Source organism: Eleutherodactylus coqui, chromosome 4 (assembly GCF_035609145.1).
Source record: "Eleutherodactylus coqui strain aEleCoq1 chromosome 4, aEleCoq1.hap1, whole genome shotgun sequence".
In the NCBI taxonomy this organism is placed as follows: Eukaryota; Metazoa; Chordata; class Amphibia; order Anura; family Eleutherodactylidae; genus Eleutherodactylus; species Eleutherodactylus coqui.
In genome coordinates, this window is record NC_089840.1 from 252,688,557 (window position 1) to 252,706,876 (window position 18,320).

Sequence of the window (18,320 nt, forward strand, 5' to 3'; positions counted from 1 at the left end):
AAAACGCAGAGAATAGAACCCATTGATTTCAATGGGTTCCCTCAGATTCAGCATTTTTGCACCTGCATTTCCGTTGGGCGAAAAAATATGCAATATACTCTATTTTTGTCTGCATTTGCACACCTGAGGCTCAATAGTAGACAATGGGGGTGCGCAAATGTATATCCCATCTGCATGAAATCCGGCATGTGTGTGATTTCGCTGTATTAATTCGTTGATTCGCTAACACTGGGGAATAAGAAGTCTATGGGAGGTGTGCAAATGCACTGTGCTATTCCGTGAAAAAGAGAACACATCTCAACCTCATTAGTCTCAGTAGTGGACAAGATGATGATTCAAAGTTCTGATCACTCATATAGTGCACTGAAATACTTCTGTAACTTTTATCACAACAGTTTCATCAAAATTCCTTTGAAAGTCCCCATGGGCACAATGAAGGATGCATGCCTATGAGGATATTACATTATACCATATGATAGAAGAAATAATCACAAGTTCAAATCCCCCATGAAGACTTTTAAAAAAATTGAAAAGTAAGTTAAAAATAAGTTTCCCTAATTACTAGAAAAAAATAAAGTAAAAGTAAAAAACACCAGCTTTTTCCCATATTATTATTATTAATAAAATAAAAGCATATTTGGTATATTTGCGTCCATAAAAGTCTGATCTATTAAAGTAACACATTATTTATCCCGCATAGTGAACGTTGTCAGGACAAAAAGGAACAACAGAATTGCTCATTTTTTTGTCATGTCTCCTCCATGAAAAATCCTAATAAAAAGTGATCAAAACATCACACAAACTACAAAATGGTAATAGAAACTACAGGACGTCTCGCAAAAATGAACTAAAACACAATGATATCGATAGAAAAATAAAAAAAATTACGTCTGTCAGAAGATGGCGGCAGAAAACTATTTTATTTTTTTCTAATGATAGTATTTTTTTAAATTAGTACAACAAAACTGAAACAATATGAATTTGCTATCATCCTAATCATACCGTCCCACAGAAGAAAGTTATCAGCTCATTTTTTCTGCACTGTGTACACTGTAGAAACAAGACCCCCTCCACCCCTAAAAATGGCGGAATTGCATTTTTTTTTATTTCATTCCACGTAGAAATTTTTAAAAAGTTTTCCAGTACATTATACGGTACATTTAAGGGTAACACTGAAAAATACAAGCCATCCTGCAAAAAAAAAAAAAAGCCCTCATGTAGCTATGTAAACTGAAAAATAAAAAGTTATGATTTTTTGAAAGTGAGGAAAAAAAAACAAAAATGAAACAAAAAAAAAAGGGTTGTGTCCTTACGTGGTTATAAATGCAGCATGCGCTACATTTGCCCAGTAGAACATAAAACCAATGGCAGAAAATACAGATCAAACAATCAGGAAATACTGATGCCATAGGGCTGCATCAAATGTAACCAGATATGTCAACTCACTGAGTTTTATGAGGAGACACTTTATTTTCATCAATGGCAATTGAAGAGAGTCTGAATGCATTTTGCCCCTCCCTTTTTATATAAGCCACACCACTTGAAAAGACTCCTCCCATTCGCCATGACCTTCTGATCAAGTATCACCCCTTGAAGGACATTCCCCGTTTGATATCTCTGTGTAACACATCAGTATTACAAACATCTTACACTTGTGTGAAACGGGCCTATCTGTGCCCAGAGGCACAGATCTGTAAACGATGCGCCAGAGTAAGTGGGAGCTACATTGAAAGTTGGAAATAATAACGAGATAATAATCATCATCTGAGGGGAAAAAATGGACAATGTTGTGCCGATTTCTTGGATCCAATCTAAAAACATCTTGAGCTCCTTGGTTGAGATGCCCTGAGATATCCTTAGTTTTGCTTCTATTATGCCATGTTGCTCACTAGCCGTTATTTCACTAATCTAGTTAACTGATTGAATCAGGCTATTACCCAGTGGGCTTTGCCACAGGAAGTCATTTTCCTGTTGATTTAGGCTTCTTTCACACAAGCGCATAAACGGCGCCGGCGTTTTTACGTTTTCATGCCCACTCTGTATAAGCACCTGAAATGGCATTTTTCTGCAATCATGGCCAGCGTTTTCTCATCCATTCACACAACCGTGAGCTCTTTTTTAGCGAAAAAATACGCCACACCCCAGAATTCCCTCGCTCTGCCAAAATCCTCAGGATGCCTTCCAGTGCCTATATAGAGGCACCTGTAAGCTTTTTGTAACGTTGGACACTGCAAAAATGCCTTCCCTTCCCTTCTCTTTCCCTGCTCCCATAGGAGTCTGTAGGACCCGCCGGCGTATATTGGCCAAAAGATAGTTCCAGAACTATCTTTTGGATGAGCGTATATGAACCAGCCGCGTATATGTTCTATTTTTCACGCTGCCAGCGTATTTACGCGTCGTATATTCGCCCGTGTGAACTAGTGCATTGAAAATCAATGCCTCTCATAGGCGCGTATATATATGCCCGGACGTAGAGATGCGCCATTTATGCGCTCGTGTGAAAGAAGCCTTAGACTGCATTAATAAATCCCTGAGAATGCACATGTCTAGTTCTTTACATGAGAATATTTCAGCTTGCCATCTTTTGGCGTCACGTACAAGAGTTCAATATTTATGAACATTTCAGAAAATGTAATTTCTCACTGCTTATTTGACTATCCTAGATATTAAAGTGACCCCCCAGGTTCAGAACAAAAATTCTGCCCTGGGATTGTGGGCGTTGGGTTATATTACTTACACTGGACTTCTCCGACATCCATCCATTCCGCCGTTTCTGGTTCTAGTTTTGGGTTGTCCAAGATGGCTGCATCAATTTTGTACCTAGTTAATGTACACTGTGCGTTGCTCTCTGGTTGTCAAGCATTGATCATATGAGCAGCACTGGCCAATCAGAGAGCAAGAATAGTGCATTAGTAGTCTAACACTATGGGGATTAGGTAGTGTGAAGATCACTTCAGACATCTTGGGCAGCCAAAAATAAAATACCAAACTGGCAAATCAGATGGATACCAAAGAACAAATGCAGGTAATACGGCACCCACCTTCTCTGGTCCTGGGACAGAATTTTGTTCTTAATCCATAGGGTAGGTTTAAAGGAGCTATTCCAAGACAGACTTTTATCACCTATCCATAAGGTTGATGATAAAATTATGATTGGTGGGGATCTCATAGCTAAGACCTCCCCCGATCCTGAGAACAGGGGTCCTGTGTCTCCCTCTTTTCACGACTACAGACTCTCTGCACCGTAGTGACATCAGATTGAACAGAGCAGTTGCCGAATATGTGTGGCAATCATTCCATTTATTTCAATGGGGCTGATGGATATAGCCAAGTGCAAGCACTCGACTATCCCCATTAGCTCCATTGAAGATGAATGAAGTGGAACTGCACATGTACAACTGCCACCCTATTCAATCTCCTACTCATTGCAGGAGGTGCAACAAGACCATAGTAAGGAGGAGGGGGAATGTAGCACCACCGTTCTCAGGAACAGTGAGGGTATCAGTGGTGAGACCACCACGAATCCGATTTTTTATCACCTTTTGAATACCCCTTTAAGATACACCTTCAAAAGCTGTCTATTTTTTCTCTCCAGTAGCTTATCTCCTGGAAGGCGAAAAAAGATTGGCCAATGAAATTCAACATACCCGGTCCTTTTTTTTTTTGCTGACATCATCTCTCAAGGAAGAGCTCAGAGACCCCATACATATCAGATAGTTGGCCAGTCCCACCGAAAACAACAGGTTTGAACAATGTTTCTCTAAAGACTTTTGAGTCTTTCATGTTCCTAAACAGCATTTTACTGTCTACAGTATATTGGGGTCTTGCTATGTTATTTGCATAGACATCACAGTCACAAGCAAACCCTACTACCTTGAGGGCCATGGCTTCTGATTGTCCTGTGAAATGGGCTTTTGGGGGCTTAGACAATTATCCCCAAAATGGGTGTTTCTGGAAGATTTTGTGTGCATGGATAGGCTGATCAGGCATTGCTGAAAGTAACCCTCCAGTTTTGGGACAAAATTCTGTCCAAGGGCAGGAGGGGCAGGGGAAGGGGGATGGGGTATAGTGCTTGCAGTTGTTCTTCTCTGCCATCCCTCCAATCTGCTGGCTCCAGGCTTTGTTTTCAGCCATCCAAGATGGCCATAGCAATTTTCTTTCTACCTTATACACACTGTACACTCTTCTCTGACTGGTCAGCACTGGTTACAGAAGCAAATTTAGCCAATCAGAGAGCACGTATTGTGCATTGTAGTCTAACACTACCATTGCACTATGGGGATTAGTTAGTCTGAAGATTGTGTCAACCATCTTAGACAGCAGAAAGCGGGACCTGGTACTGGGGGAGGGACTACAGAGAAGAACAATGGCAGGTAAAATACCCATACCCGAAACTGGAGGGTCGCTTTAAAATATCCCACAAGGGTATTGAAATATTTGCAGGTCTATGAAGAGAGCAATACGCCTCCCAGACACCAGAAAAAGTGGAATTGGGACCAGTAATTGCACAATGATGAATAATGATGGTACAATATAAAACAATACATGTTATGATGCCTTTGGATGCCCCACCACTGTCACCAAATGCCAATGACACCTTGGAAGTTGCGAGTGATCCCAACCACTGTTTTTGGAAAATCAAATGGTAGTATTTAATGCAACGGTGACCTCTAAGGTGGCCATACACATTTCCTATTGGTCCAACATTTGCACATCCGACTCACTCATAAACATGCCCAATCGGATTGGAAGGGCATGTATGTTCATTTTAGTCGAGACAAGAAAGATAAGCCCCAGAGGTTGTTTGGTATGGAAAGCTGGTGTTCCAATACTCTATTAGGAAATTTTGGATTAAATGGGAAGTGAAGGGAGCTGGAGGATGATATATGTCTTAGAGAGGTATTCCCATCTTGGCTTCTCATAGCCAAAATGGGAAACCGCTACTATTGTTACCGGCCACTCGGCTGGAGTCTATGGAAATAGTCAAATGCTTCAGCCCAGAGCTGTTTCTGTAGCTCTCATTGAAGTGAATAGGAGCTAGTGAAACAGTATATAACAGCATGCTGCGCTGTTTCCATAACTCCCCGAGTTTCGTAAATAGTGTAGCACGCTGTACTATGTACGCTGTGTCCATAGTTCTCTACTACAAAAGCAGCGCTGGCCAGAAGCGCCAGATTTCCTCATCTCGGCCATGAAAAGCCGAGATGGGAATAGTCCTTTAATGTTTGTCAAATTCGATGAGAACCCCCATTTAAAGTGGTATTTCTTATGTGCAATTGGGGTCTGACCTCTGCCGCCCCAATTCCAAGAACAAACGAATTTTGGCTTCTTCTTTGCACTGTGGGAGCCTCTCTATAGAGAGCTGTCCTTAAGTGCTTACTTAAAGGGGTTGTCCCACAAAAACAAGTTATCCCCTATCCACTGGATAGGGTATAAGGCGCTGATTTATGGTATCACACTTGGGACCCCTCTACTCCCAAGAATGGGGGTCCACTGCATCCATAAGTGAATGGCACAGTGGTATCATATGTACACTACTTCTCCATTCATATAAATAGGACTGCGGGAGATGGCTGAGTTCAAGTGCTTGACTGTCTCCAGTAGTCCCATGGAAATGAATGGAGCAACAGCACGTATGTGCAACCACCACTGTCTTCATTCCTGGATACACCAGATCTGCTACCTTGTGGATAGGGGATAACTCACTTTACTGGGACTACTACTATAATACTGCAGCTCCTTCATTCTGGGGACCCATGAAGCTGCCGAGAGCTAGATCACCACTCATCAGGAAGCACTGACACATCCTAGAGGTATATCACTATATCACTACATCTATTGGTCAGAAAACTCCTATTGTCTGATCAAGAGTCAGTACTACTTAAAGGGCCAACAACCCTAAAATCTAACAAATCTACGTTTGTTGCATAGTCCAGAGCCATCTATCGCCCCCTGTTATCAGCGAGGCCAAGGAAGAGGCTCACAGCTGTTCTTCAATGGGTTATCCAACAGGAATTCCAGAAAATGTTCTATTTTCACCACTTTATGTCACATAGCCACAGTAGTTCATAACCTCTAAAAGCTTTAATTTACATATGCGCGACTAGTATCGGCGGCCCCTCTTATAAACTGCACTTTATAAGCTCCCGGCTTCCTGATTAGCACCCCTGATATATAACTATGGTTTATCTAGACTGTATATCTTGAAAAGACTTATTGTAGAGCTATGATTAGTCAGCTCTAACTCTATAGTGAGTCTAATCTTAAAGCGGGACTAACTTTTTAGACAACTTCTGCTCATCTACCAGCTTGTGTTAGTCTCATCATTTCTGCAATATACTTGCATTAATAATTTGGTTGCTTTACCACTATAAGCCACGTTTGAAGTTGCTGCCACCAGGGGTCTCCCTTCCAGCTTCTCTGCAATCCACTCTCTGTTGTAAGGTACAGAGCTTCTGTAGTAACAAGGAGAAAGGGACATTTCCATAGCAACATGGGAGAGTGCTATCTTCACAGGCGGCTCCCATGCACTTATAAACTGCAGGCTGACAGATCTGCAAACACTGTGATAATATTATTCACAGTCTCTGTCTCTCCTGCTGTGACAGTATTTGAGTATGCATCTGTGCACACATTACACACACATTATAGTGGATTTACTAAGCATTTCGCAAGAATGTCTCTAAATGCCTGATCGTCCAGGGAAAGCAGAGGGGTGGGCATTGAGATTCTGATTGGACCAAAGATAGTGCAACACAGCATGGGAAGTAAGGGCAAGAGAGTAAGGACAGTGAACTACTGGCAAAATGCTAGGCTTGCTACATGACCCCCTCCCTGGGAGTGGATTGCAAACAGCAGAACAGCATAAATATTAAAAAGATCATCTGAAAATCAGGGCTTTCATACATGAAACAGTGCAAATAGCAGCAATTGACAGTAAAGAGAGCCTGGTATATTTATGAAAATTTGTTGAAAACCGTACACTTTAATTCATCCACTATTGCAGTATGTCTCATTATACAGGACTATCCCTTCCCAATGCTTCACACAGAAATAGAATAATTTATGTCCTATCCATTTTTGTGGATTCGGATTGAACGATGACATGTACTTTTTAACAAGGCAGTATGAAACTGACATCTTGTCTCATCAGCAGCTTAGCCACATGTTCTGCTCCTCCTTCATGCTTTACACTGTAGCTCTGCTTATTCAGTTTACATGTTGCATAAGCTTTGATTAAACTCATCAGGAAGTTAGCGCACAGCCAGTGATACATAATATTGAACCCTCAGGGCTTCGTCGTTCTATACAGGAACATTCACTTACCAAAATCACTTGCACAATATTGAACCCTCATGGTTTCGGATTTTTGCTCGATTTCACACTGAGTGCAGATCTTGGTTCCTGCAAACAAACAAGAAAAAATTGAATTGCCACCATACTATAACATTGCTCAATTCACATTTTTTGCATTCTCTTATAGGGTAGAACGTGTTGCACTGTCCATCCTGAGCTTCCTGGTTACTGACTGTTTTATTGTTTACTTAATGTTCTGCTGTGACTTTAAGGAGGGCAGTAATGAGGAGCAGCTTTACGAATGGGAAAGAATAGGAAGTGGAGGAGTTTGTGCAGCTATGCCGTTGGGGATACTCCCCTGTGTATGAGGCTGTAGTGTGCAGTACCAGCTCTATGGGTATGAACTCGTCAATAGGACAGATGCATTCAGACAAAGTATAGCTGGTTCCAACTTTCAGAGGAACTACTGCCTCCTCGATACCCTCTTCTCCTAGTTGCTTGACAATGTTGGTGAAAATATGCAATGGCTAGAGACTACTAATCTGGGTAAGAGACAGCCTGATCGAACCAGTTAACTGGACTTATAACGTCTGAGTGCTGGGTAGAGCATTTTGGACTGAACACATGACAACCAGGTAGAGAGTAAAACTTTTCTTTCCTGGCAACAGATTCTGGAGTTTATGAGAGTTACCAGTGGTGCCTCCACGCTACCGCTACCCACCTGGCCCTCTAATGAACCAGTCTGCCCAGAGCCAGAACATGAGGTTTTATGGAGCCTGTACATGTATATGTGGATAGAGGGACAATGGAGTCCTTACAAGAGCTGGGCCTAGCACTCCTACTTGCACCTCCCAATTTGTATGCCCGCTTCCTCAGGATGTAGGGGAAACCGCAAACCTGAACCCAGTGCCCTCTCACAGTAACACAGATAAAACACTGAGTATACGTATGTGGTTCTGCATAAAAGTGTGAAAAGCAACATGACAACACTGGGGAGTGTAGCTATAGGGGGAAGAGTTCCAAATTTGGCACCTATGACCAAGTTGAAGTTTTAAGTTACGCCTCTGGAAACCCCTAGGAGCAATGTAACTGCAGCTATTAGTAGTTGTCATCCAGCATTGGTTACTCAGGGGGTGCAAAGGTAGCTATCACATCTGTGCCCTGCTGCTTGAGGGGATCCAGATGTTCCTCTGCCACATAAAATAGTCATCAGTATTACACTGTTTGTCAAAAAAAATCCAGCACCTAGAATAAGTTGTTGTTTTGCTGGAAAACTCGGAATGCATTACATCTTAGGTAGATATACAAATGATAAGTGTTGTGGGATGATTAGAAAAACGGTCTTGTCACCTGAGGCCCTAAAAGTGGTTCCACCCTTGGCCTATAAAAGGCTCTCGGAGGCTCCTTGTGTGTAGTGACCTCTTTTTCCGCTTGTGTAGAGCTTGTTGACCATTAGACGCCTCTACGACGCAGAGAAGAGATTTCACCCCGTTACCAGAGTTTGAGAGGGACACATTATTGGGATGTGAGAAGCTGGATGGTTGTATCAATGAATTGTCCCCCACCGGCCATTCTGACCAGACTGTAAGGAGGTATAGGACCAGTGGATGTGTGAGGGCACACAAGGTGACCAGGCTCAAGACACCCTCAACCGACCACCAGTAGAGAGGATTGTCTAATTGTCCAAAAAGCATGAGCAGCTCATAGATTTCGTTGTCCGCTATCCAGAGACAGGTGGCGCCATTGTTATAGGCCCCTGTGTCTGTTAAAACCATTTCCAGGCTCTTCGCTGAATGACATTTGGTCTCATGGTTTCCATTACATGTACTGCCTTTGACATCCACCGTTACCTCCATTTGCAGTGGAGTTGGGAACAATGAACTTGACTTGGTTGGTTTCAGTGACTAATCCAGCTTTAGTTTGGGCACTGTTGACGGCCGCTTTACTGTCCGCAGACCTTGAGGAGCGTGCCTCAATCCCCCTCTACTGTGGAGCGGCAAACTGCACCCACTGCTGGTGTGATGGTCCGGTGGGCCATTGTTTATGACAGTCAGTCACCCCTATTAGTGGTACGAGGGACAATGACAGCTCAGTGATATGTTCAGGACATCCTGCAGCCGCATGTGTTCCTCTCATGGCGGCTTCCAAAAGGCTTTTTCAAGCGAATAATGCTCGGCCGCCGACACAAGGGGGTCACAGGAAGCCCCCACAACATTGCCACACTTTTGTGGCTGCCTGGTCACCAGGTTTTCACCAATAGATCATGCATGGGACCATCTGGGACACCAATATCAACAGCCTACGAGTTTGCAGTATCTAGAGGCTCAGTTACAGCAAATGAGGAGCAATATGCTGCAGGATACCAAGCTAGAGGTGACCCAACTGACTTCTAGAGTCTCCATGCCCACCCGTATCACATCTTGTATCCAAGCTAGAGGAGGTACAACAAGGTACTAGAGCCTCCATGCCCACCCGTATCACATTTTGTAAACAAACTAGAGGCGGTACAACAGTGTACTAGAGCCTCCATGCCCGTCTGTATCACATCTTGTATCCAAGTTATAGGCGGTACAACAGGGTACTAGAACCTTCATGGACGCCCTTATCACATCTTGCATCCTAGCTAGAGATGATACAACAGGGTACTGGAGTCTTCATGCCCTCCCCGTATGACATCTTGCTTCCAAACTGGAAGTGGTACAACAGGGTGCTAGAGCCTCCATGCCTGCCCGTATTACATCTTGCATCCAAGCTAGAGGTGGTACAACAGGATACTAGAGCCTCCATGCTCGCCCGTATCACATCTTGTATCCAAGCTAGAGGCAGTACAACAGGATACTAGAGCCTCTATGCCCACCCATATCACATCTTGTATCCAAGCTAGAGGCAGTGGAGGCAAAAAATAGGACCTGCCCTATTATAGACGTCTATGGGGAGTACGTAAATGCGCACGCAAATCTGCAATACGTTGCGATACTATGTGATAAGTAGAATACATCTGGACCTAAAATACATCTGGAGCTTTAAATACAAGGCAGGGGGTGGTGTCATTCACACCCCGCGAATGCAAAAAAGGACAATACAATATGCCGATATGCGCGCAAATCAGTGCACAATATGTTGCGCGGAGACGAGTGAATTTGCGTAACTTTTGTAACTATTATTTCAACCGTCGCATCGTCGTTGGAAAAGAATGATCTTTTTAACCTTTGACTACGCGTCCGTGAAAGCGCTTCGCCTTCAACCCTCCCCCGTCTCTGATCGGATTCAGCGAGACGTTCGAAAATGATTTTCAGATGAATTTACTCTGAAAGTTGTGCGCTTTAAAAAAACGAGCGAAGTGACCTTTTATTTGGCACGGCTCTCCTCCTCTGTGAACACATTACGTAAATTGATATACAATAGCCGTGCTGGGAGCGTGTACCACAGCCTGTGCCATGCATTCTGTGTAAATGACTGCTAATATATTAAGCAGCCTGCCAACATGTCCGTGCCAACTCTGACGTAGGACACAAACCTACAGCAAGAATCTGGACTTGGGGGAGCACAAAGAGGTCTATAGAAGTATTAAAGGGGTTTTCGGAAACTAGCAAAAGGGGACTGATTTTTTTTTTCTGGAAACAGCGCCACTCATCTCTACAGGCTGTGTCTGGTATTGCAGCACTAAGTCAATGAGGATGAGTTGCACTACAGCTGTAGCCCATGGACAAGAGTGGACAGCTATTCGCTTTAAAGGCGTTGTCTGGACATTTAACCAAAAAAAAATGTTCACAATGCTTTAGTGTACATTTACACGTAGCGAGAGATCATTAGCCGGATGATTAGCAAACGAGCCTACAATGTTTTTTATGCTTGCATGAAATGAACAATAAGCAAACTAATTATCGTTCAGTTATTGGTTGTGTTTAGGCCGGCTTCAAATGAGCATGTGACTGCTGCAGCCAATCACTCGCCATCCTAGTCCTTGTTCACACGGCCATGTGACTGCTGTGGCCAATCAGTGGCTGTAACAAATTACCACTGTGGTCAATGATTGGTTGCAGCAGTCACAAGTCCTTGTCAATGGGGACCAGGAAGCACAGAGACCAGTGGGCACCCTGGGAAGTGTTAGACCCGGAGCAGGAATTGGTATAACTTTTTTTTATCATTTTAACTTTCATAGTGTTTTTCAGGAATTTTAAAGGGGTTGTCCAGTTGCGAAACACTGTTTTAAGGATAGCCTCAAATGTGTTAAAACAGTAAAACTAGTAGTACTCACCCGTCCTCAGTCCCGGCGATCCAGTGCTGCAGCCACACGGACCTCCTGGCCTTTGTTGTGGAAGGGATAGCACCTGACCACTGCAGCCAATCAGAGGCCACAGTGGTCCAGTGCCGTTCTTCTAGGATCGCCGCTCAAATGGTGGGAGTCATGATGCCAGGAGAAGAATATCTGACTTCTGTGGCCTCTGATTGGCTGTAACAGTCAAGTGGTATCCGTTCTACCACAAAACTGCGGCACTGGATCGCCGGGATGGAAGACAAGTATTTGAAGTATGCGCAAAAATGCTCACGTATGAACAATGTTTGAAGAGGTTAATTTGCACGCATTTCTGCACATATTACTGGAACTTTTGCGCATGCAGGGTCAGTTCACACACGTGCGACACACCCTTCCTTTGGATTAAAAGGCGAAGGCTTGGTTCACACAGGGCGCATTTGCCGTGGAAATTCAGTGCGGAACTTCGTTGCAGCTAATCAGCCTGCGGCCGCTAATCCCGCTGTTTGGCAGCCATGTGGATGAGATTTGTCAAAAATCTCGTCCACACAGGGTGGACAAAGCCAGCGCTGCGGCGTGGATTCCCAGGACGCAGCATGTCCGTTCTTTTTTTTTTCCGTTGCGGCCTTGCTTCTCTCTATGGCAGCGCCGGCCGCAACAGAAAAGCATGCGGCAAAGCCGCTCCAAAACCCACAGCTAAGTGACGCGGGTTTTGGAGCTGCGCTTATTTCGCGAAAATCTTTTTTTGCTGTGACAAAACCGCAAGATTTCCGCTGGGAAAGCGTCTCGTGGGAACCCAGGGTAATTAGCCTAATGAGCTCCAGATGTGTTTTTTCTCCGCGTTTTGCGCAATGCCACCCTCTTCCCCTTGCGTATTTGTGCACCTCCCATAGACTTCTATGGGGCCTTTTCTGCGTAAAACGTAGGAAAACAGAGTCAGACATTTTCCCCATGTGCACAAAATGCCCATTAAAATCACTGGATTACGTTCTCTGTGTTTATCTTATAGATTTTGCACGCGGTCGTGTGAAGAACCCATTATTGCGATCGTTCATCCCCACAAGCCAATTCTCAGCCTATGGGAAGGAAAATGATATGAGAGCCGATCGACATTCGTGTCAGACCTCACTTGTGAGATTGTACCGAAAACTCAATAAGTCTTAGGCCGCCTGCAGACAGGCGGAAATTCCCGCAGAATTTCCGCCCCTGTAAGCTGCCATAGGATTGCGTTAACAAGCGCAATCCTATGCAGATGGCTGCGATTTGGCCGTGTGAAATCTCACAAACAAACCGCGGCATGCTCTATTTCTGTGCGGGGCTCGCAGAGGCCCGCACAGAAATGTCACTCACTGGGCGCCGGCTCCGCTCTGCGCATGCGCCGGCTGCCCGGCAGCCAGCGCATGAAAGAGCCGGGGCCACGGGAGCAGGTGAGTGTCATGCTGCTCTCTGCAGACGCTCGGGTCGGGTCCGGCTGCAAGAATTCTCTCAGCCGGATCCCACCCGGCCGTCTGCAGGCGGCCTTAGGCCTCCTTCTCACTGGGGTTTTTTTGCTGCAGAATCTGGAGCTGGCGTCCACCTCCGGGTCCCGCAGCAATAACCCTCCATAGCATTCTATGGAAAAATGATTCTTCATGCACACGAGCGGAAACCAATTGCGGTTTCTGCTTGCGGATGAAAAATCGCAGCATGCTCCATTTTCCAGAGGTTCCCACATGGACAGCTTCCATTGAAGTTGATGGAAACTGTCCGACCCGCAGCCCATCCACAATTGACATTACGGATAGGCCATGGGTTCCAACCTAAAACCAGCCGTTTAAGAAAAAATCAGTTCTGCGCATGTCTAACGGCGAGCCATGCGGACCATCCTCAGTACAGAGAAGCCGGAAGCAGACAGGTCTGCACGGATGCCGGCAAAGATGACGACAGGTACGCTGGGTCACCCGCCGCGGTCATTGCCGGATTCCATGCAGAATTCCACAGGTGGAATCCGGACCTGCCGTGTGCATTCAGCGTAAAAGGACCATAAGAGCTCCTGCACACGGGTGCATCTGCAGCTGCAAAATCTGTGCGCCAAATGCGCTGCAAATAGAACGCATTCATTTAAATGGCTTCCTTCACATTGTGTTTTTTTCTGCACGCATTTCAAGTGCCCCCCAAAAATATGTGACATGTTCTATTTGTGCACTGAAATGCTCAATATTACTCATAAAATCAAACCCATCTGGGACTAAATAGGCTGTCCAGCAAACCGATTCGGCTGGTCCACCGACTAAGTCAGCCAACCTGCCTACTCAAACATGGCGGTGCAAAAAAGTACAGTAAAAAGTGCTGCTACGGGTATGATAGCCACACGCCCTGCATAGCGCATATACATCATGGTATTGTGAGCGTATATGCGCTTACTCCCAGGTGCGGCCACCCTAAAAGTATCCTGAGGGAATAACATATTCTATGACTGTAGATCAGACTACACAAGGTTTGTAGTCTGTAACCATGGAAACACATAGGTCTGCACAGCAGCTGCAGACATGAAATGATAGATTTTTTATCGAGACATTACAAAGTTGCTTATTCTTGTATTTTAGATGCGTCAGCGCCATAAAACGTTGATTGCAGAGTATACATACCCTTTAAATATGGTTCCATGTGTATAGGCAGACTGTAGAATATTTTTCTCTGATTTCAGCTCTTTCTGGAGATTGGTGTCAGCGATTATGTCAGTATTACAGGCGGCTTGGTAGAGCGCCAAGGCTTTTATGTTTCTATTCTAGCAATAAAGGACATTTTAGAAACAAAGACCGGGCGTATGGCGCTTCATAATAAGATTTCATAGGACTTTGAAATGCAAATTCTGCCGCTTTATCACAGGTATTGCCATGGAAAGTATTTACATAACTCAGCATATATTACTTTATAGAGACATTTTGTATTATGGATTTGAATTAATATTCTGCTCTCATTTCCATATCTCTTGTATATACATATATCTACATATATACTCCATTCCCTAAAAGGAGTTGTTGAAATCGACTGCAACTTTCTATGTGTGAAAGTAATGGGCATGGAGGCATACAGGTTCAGTATGGTATCGGTCCACATTGCTGTAACCGGTGGTCTGTAGGGGGCATCCTGAGCCTGGTCACCTTGTGTGCCCTCACGTATCCAGTGGTCCCAACACCTCCTAACAGTCTGGTCAGACGCTTTTCTCTACTGGTGGTCTGTAGGGGGTCTTGAGCCTGGTCACCTTGTGTGCCTCCATCCACTGGTCCCAACACCTCCTAACAGTCTGGACAGAACGGCCCAGGTAGCAGCAATTCTTTGATACGACCATCCAGCTTCTCACATCCCAATAATGCGCCCCTCTCAGACTCTGGTACCGGGGTGACATCTCTTCTCTGTAGAGGCGTCTAGTGATCAACAAGCTCTACACAAGTGGAAGAACAGGTCACTACACACAAGGAGCCTCCGAGAGCCTTTTATAGGCCAAGGGGGAACCAGTTTTAGGGCCTCAGGTAGCAAGGTAAAGTCCCCTGCTGCAAGCACCGAGTCACGACTGACTCTTTGGGTGATGTCATATTGTGATGTTTTCTTGGCAGTTTTACATGTATTCCGCACTAACTAACCTAAGGACTGTTTAGTGACACAATTATCACTTATTGTTGACTCTGGTTAACCAGGCTAGCACTCAGATTAAAACCATTCATATGATTGTTAATTTTATTGGCAGGCTCAGATACCCCATACTGTACTGTGACATCACTGTGTACATTATCCCTGTACTGTGACATCACTGTGTGCATTATACCTGTGCTGTGATATCACTGTGTACATTATACCTGTACTGTGACATCACTGTGTGCATTATACCTGTGCTGTGATATCACTGTGTGCATTATATCTGTACTGTGACATCACTCTATACATTATCCCTGTACTGTGACATCACTGTGTGCATTATATCTGTACTGTGACATTACTATGTGCATTATACCTGTGCTGTGACATCACTGTGTGCGTAATCCCTATACTGTGACATCACTGTGTGCATTATCCTTGTACTATGACATCACTCTGTGCAATATCCCTGTACTGTGTCATCACTATGTGCATTATCCCTGTGCTGTGAAATCACTCTGTGCATTATACCTGCACTGTGACATCACTCTGTACATTATACTGCACTGTTACATCCCTCTGTGCATTATCCCTGCACTGTGACATCACTCTGTGCATTATCCCTGCACTGTGACATCACTCTGTGCATTATCCCTGCACTGTGACATCACTCTGTGCAATATACCTGTGTGTTATGGAAACCAAAATAATCATAAGGTCTTCTGTGTATTCCAGAGACAGCGCCGCTTTAGTCCATAGTTTGTATCTGATATTGCAGCTCAGTCCCATCCACTTGACTGGAGCTAAGTTGTAATGTCAGACACAACCCACTGAGAAGGGCGGTGCTGTTTCTGGAAGGGTTTTAAGGGTTTTAAAGTCTTCCTAGTTGGACATCCAGACTGGTTCTTACTTTCTTGGTAGAAATGTTCCAAAGAAAACAGAGAAATTAAAATTACTAATGAGTTGAAAATAATCAGTATATCAGACATCTGTATTATACTGCCGTTCTTTCCAGAGATGTGTGACCCCAACGATTGCCTCACTCATATTAATTAATTGCTCATTCCAGGGTGAAGTATCCAAATATCAAGAACTCTTAATGTGGACGTGCTGATAACAGAGAATGCATCCTGCCCAGCGGAAAAATGGAATGTGGTGTGTGCTGAGTGCTGAAAGTCAAGCCAGCTTATCAGCCTGTCAGGTAAGTGGCTTCTCCTCACCCCTTCCTGAGGCTCCCACCGAGTATCTCTTTTCTGATCTACTAAATGAAATGATAAAAACAATTATCTATTTCTGGTTCCAGGAAGGGCGCCAATCTAGTCCAGTGGCTATGTCTAGTACTGCGGGATGGCTGTGGCTGAGCTGCAATACCAGACACAGCCAATGGGCCTGAGTGGTACAGTTTCTGAAAGAAAAACAGGAATCTGCATATCAGAACAGCTCAGTGAATAAATGTTGTACCAGGATCAAGCGTATAACATAAATAAAGCACCAAAACCAAGTTCATAATGTAAATACAATACAAGAACCAACCTCAATGCATAAATGCATCACCAAAACCAACTTCCTTACATAAATATGGCACCAAAACCAACCTTGTAGCATTAATACAGCACCAAAACCAATCTCATTACATGAATACAGTGCCAGGCCAAAACCTATAACATAAATACACTACCAGAACCAATTCAGTATATAAATACAGCGCCAGAACAAAAATCATAACAAAAATGCAGCACTACAACCAATCTCATACCATAAATACAGCACCAGAACCAAGCTCATACCATAAATACAGCACCAGAGCCAAGATCATAACATAAAAACAGCACCAGAATCAAACTCTGCACATAATACATCACCAGAACCAGGCTCATAACACAAATACAGCACCAGAACCAAAATCACAACATAAATACAGCACCAGAACCAAACTGAGCACATAAAACAGCACCAGAACAAGCTCATAACATAAATACAGCACCAGAACCAAAATCACAACATAAATACAGCACCAGAACCAAACTGCGCACATAAAACAGCACCAGAACAAGCTCATAACATAAATACAACACCAGAACCAAGATCATAACATAGGTACAGCACCAGAACCAGGCTCAGCAAACTGTAAAGCACCAGAACCAAGCTCCTAACATATATACAGCACTGTGGGAATTCTGCATGTGGATTTGCCCATCCAAAAGGGCCTAAATCTTGATGTGGATCTGCAGATATTCAAGTGCAGAGCTACAGCAGAAATCCATGGCTAACATGCTTAATCACTTTACACCTTTCACACATAGCAGGGAATGGTGTAGATTTTCCATAGGGGAGAATCTGCATTAAAATCTGCATCATTTTCATATAAAAAAATTGCTTCAAAATCTGCGCCATTTGTGGGATTTAATGCAGTTTTTGATGCAGATTGGAACGTACCCGTAGGTTCTCTACAGTTTATCTTTGCAGTGTTTACAGCTGGCAATATTATAATATAGCATTGCTACTTAGGCAACTGTGTGCCACTATTATTTTGCCAGTGTATAATACGAGTAATGTACTGTAATAAGGCATCGTGTGGCATAGTTATTTGTACACTGTATGACCGCACACCATATGGGGCATTATCCTACGCATGGCTATATTGTATCTGTACCGCTACATTTTCTCTGCACTATTACTAAGCCTAATGTCTGTACTTGTCCTCGCCAGCTCAGCGTTCCTGGCACAGTTGGGATGAATGCCCGTGGCACGGCTCAATTTGTGACTCATAGCAGCTTTGTTGTTTAACCTCCGAAGTTACTGGAGGGCTTCTGAACTTGTTGAAAGTTGTGACCACACAGGGGAAACTCTTGATAAATGTCTGTTTAATGTCTGCACACTTATCTGAGGAACCTGCGGAGTTGTGAAAATAATTTACTGTGAGGACTTTCATAAGACCATAAATTCAGCCGCAAAAATGTTATTACTCATTCCCACTAAAGCTCCTTTCACCGCCACACCGGTAATTAGGTGCTCCAGCTAACGAAATAGGTAGAAGCAATTCTGAAGGGTTCAGAGTCTGCGTCTCAGGGCAGACAATAGCATCAGTGGCATAGGCGATGGTGCTTGGGAGAGCATGGGCATGGGTGCCGGGAAGGGTGCCAATAGGATGCTC

At 44.0% G+C, this 18,320-nt stretch overlaps 2 protein-coding genes across 4 annotated transcripts in view; one reads left to right on the plus strand and one right to left on the minus strand.

The window, feature by feature from the left end:
* GOLGA7B (golgin A7 family member B) overlaps positions 1–18,320 on the plus strand; it is a 227,428-nt gene that overhangs the window by 64,616 nt on the left and 144,492 nt on the right. For 2 of the 3 annotated variants that reach the window (XM_066601095.1, XM_066601093.1), the window contains one exon: positions 16,236–16,367. In XM_066601095.1, the coding sequence (XP_066457192.1) occupies positions 16,290–16,367 (78 nt within the window). In that variant the 5' untranslated portion in view covers positions 16,236–16,289. Of the gene's footprint in view, positions 1–3,665; positions 3,744–16,235; positions 16,368–18,320 lie in introns of those variants that run through there. The other variant, XM_066601096.1, reaches the window with a different exon arrangement.
* SFRP5 (secreted frizzled related protein 5) overlaps positions 1–18,320 on the minus strand; it is a 71,268-nt gene that overhangs the window by 38,001 nt on the left and 14,947 nt on the right. Inside the window, exon 2 of the mRNA XM_066601092.1 lies at positions 7,327–7,404. Within this exon, the coding sequence (XP_066457189.1) occupies positions 7,327–7,404 (78 nt within the window). The remainder of the gene's footprint in view (positions 1–7,326; positions 7,405–18,320) is intronic.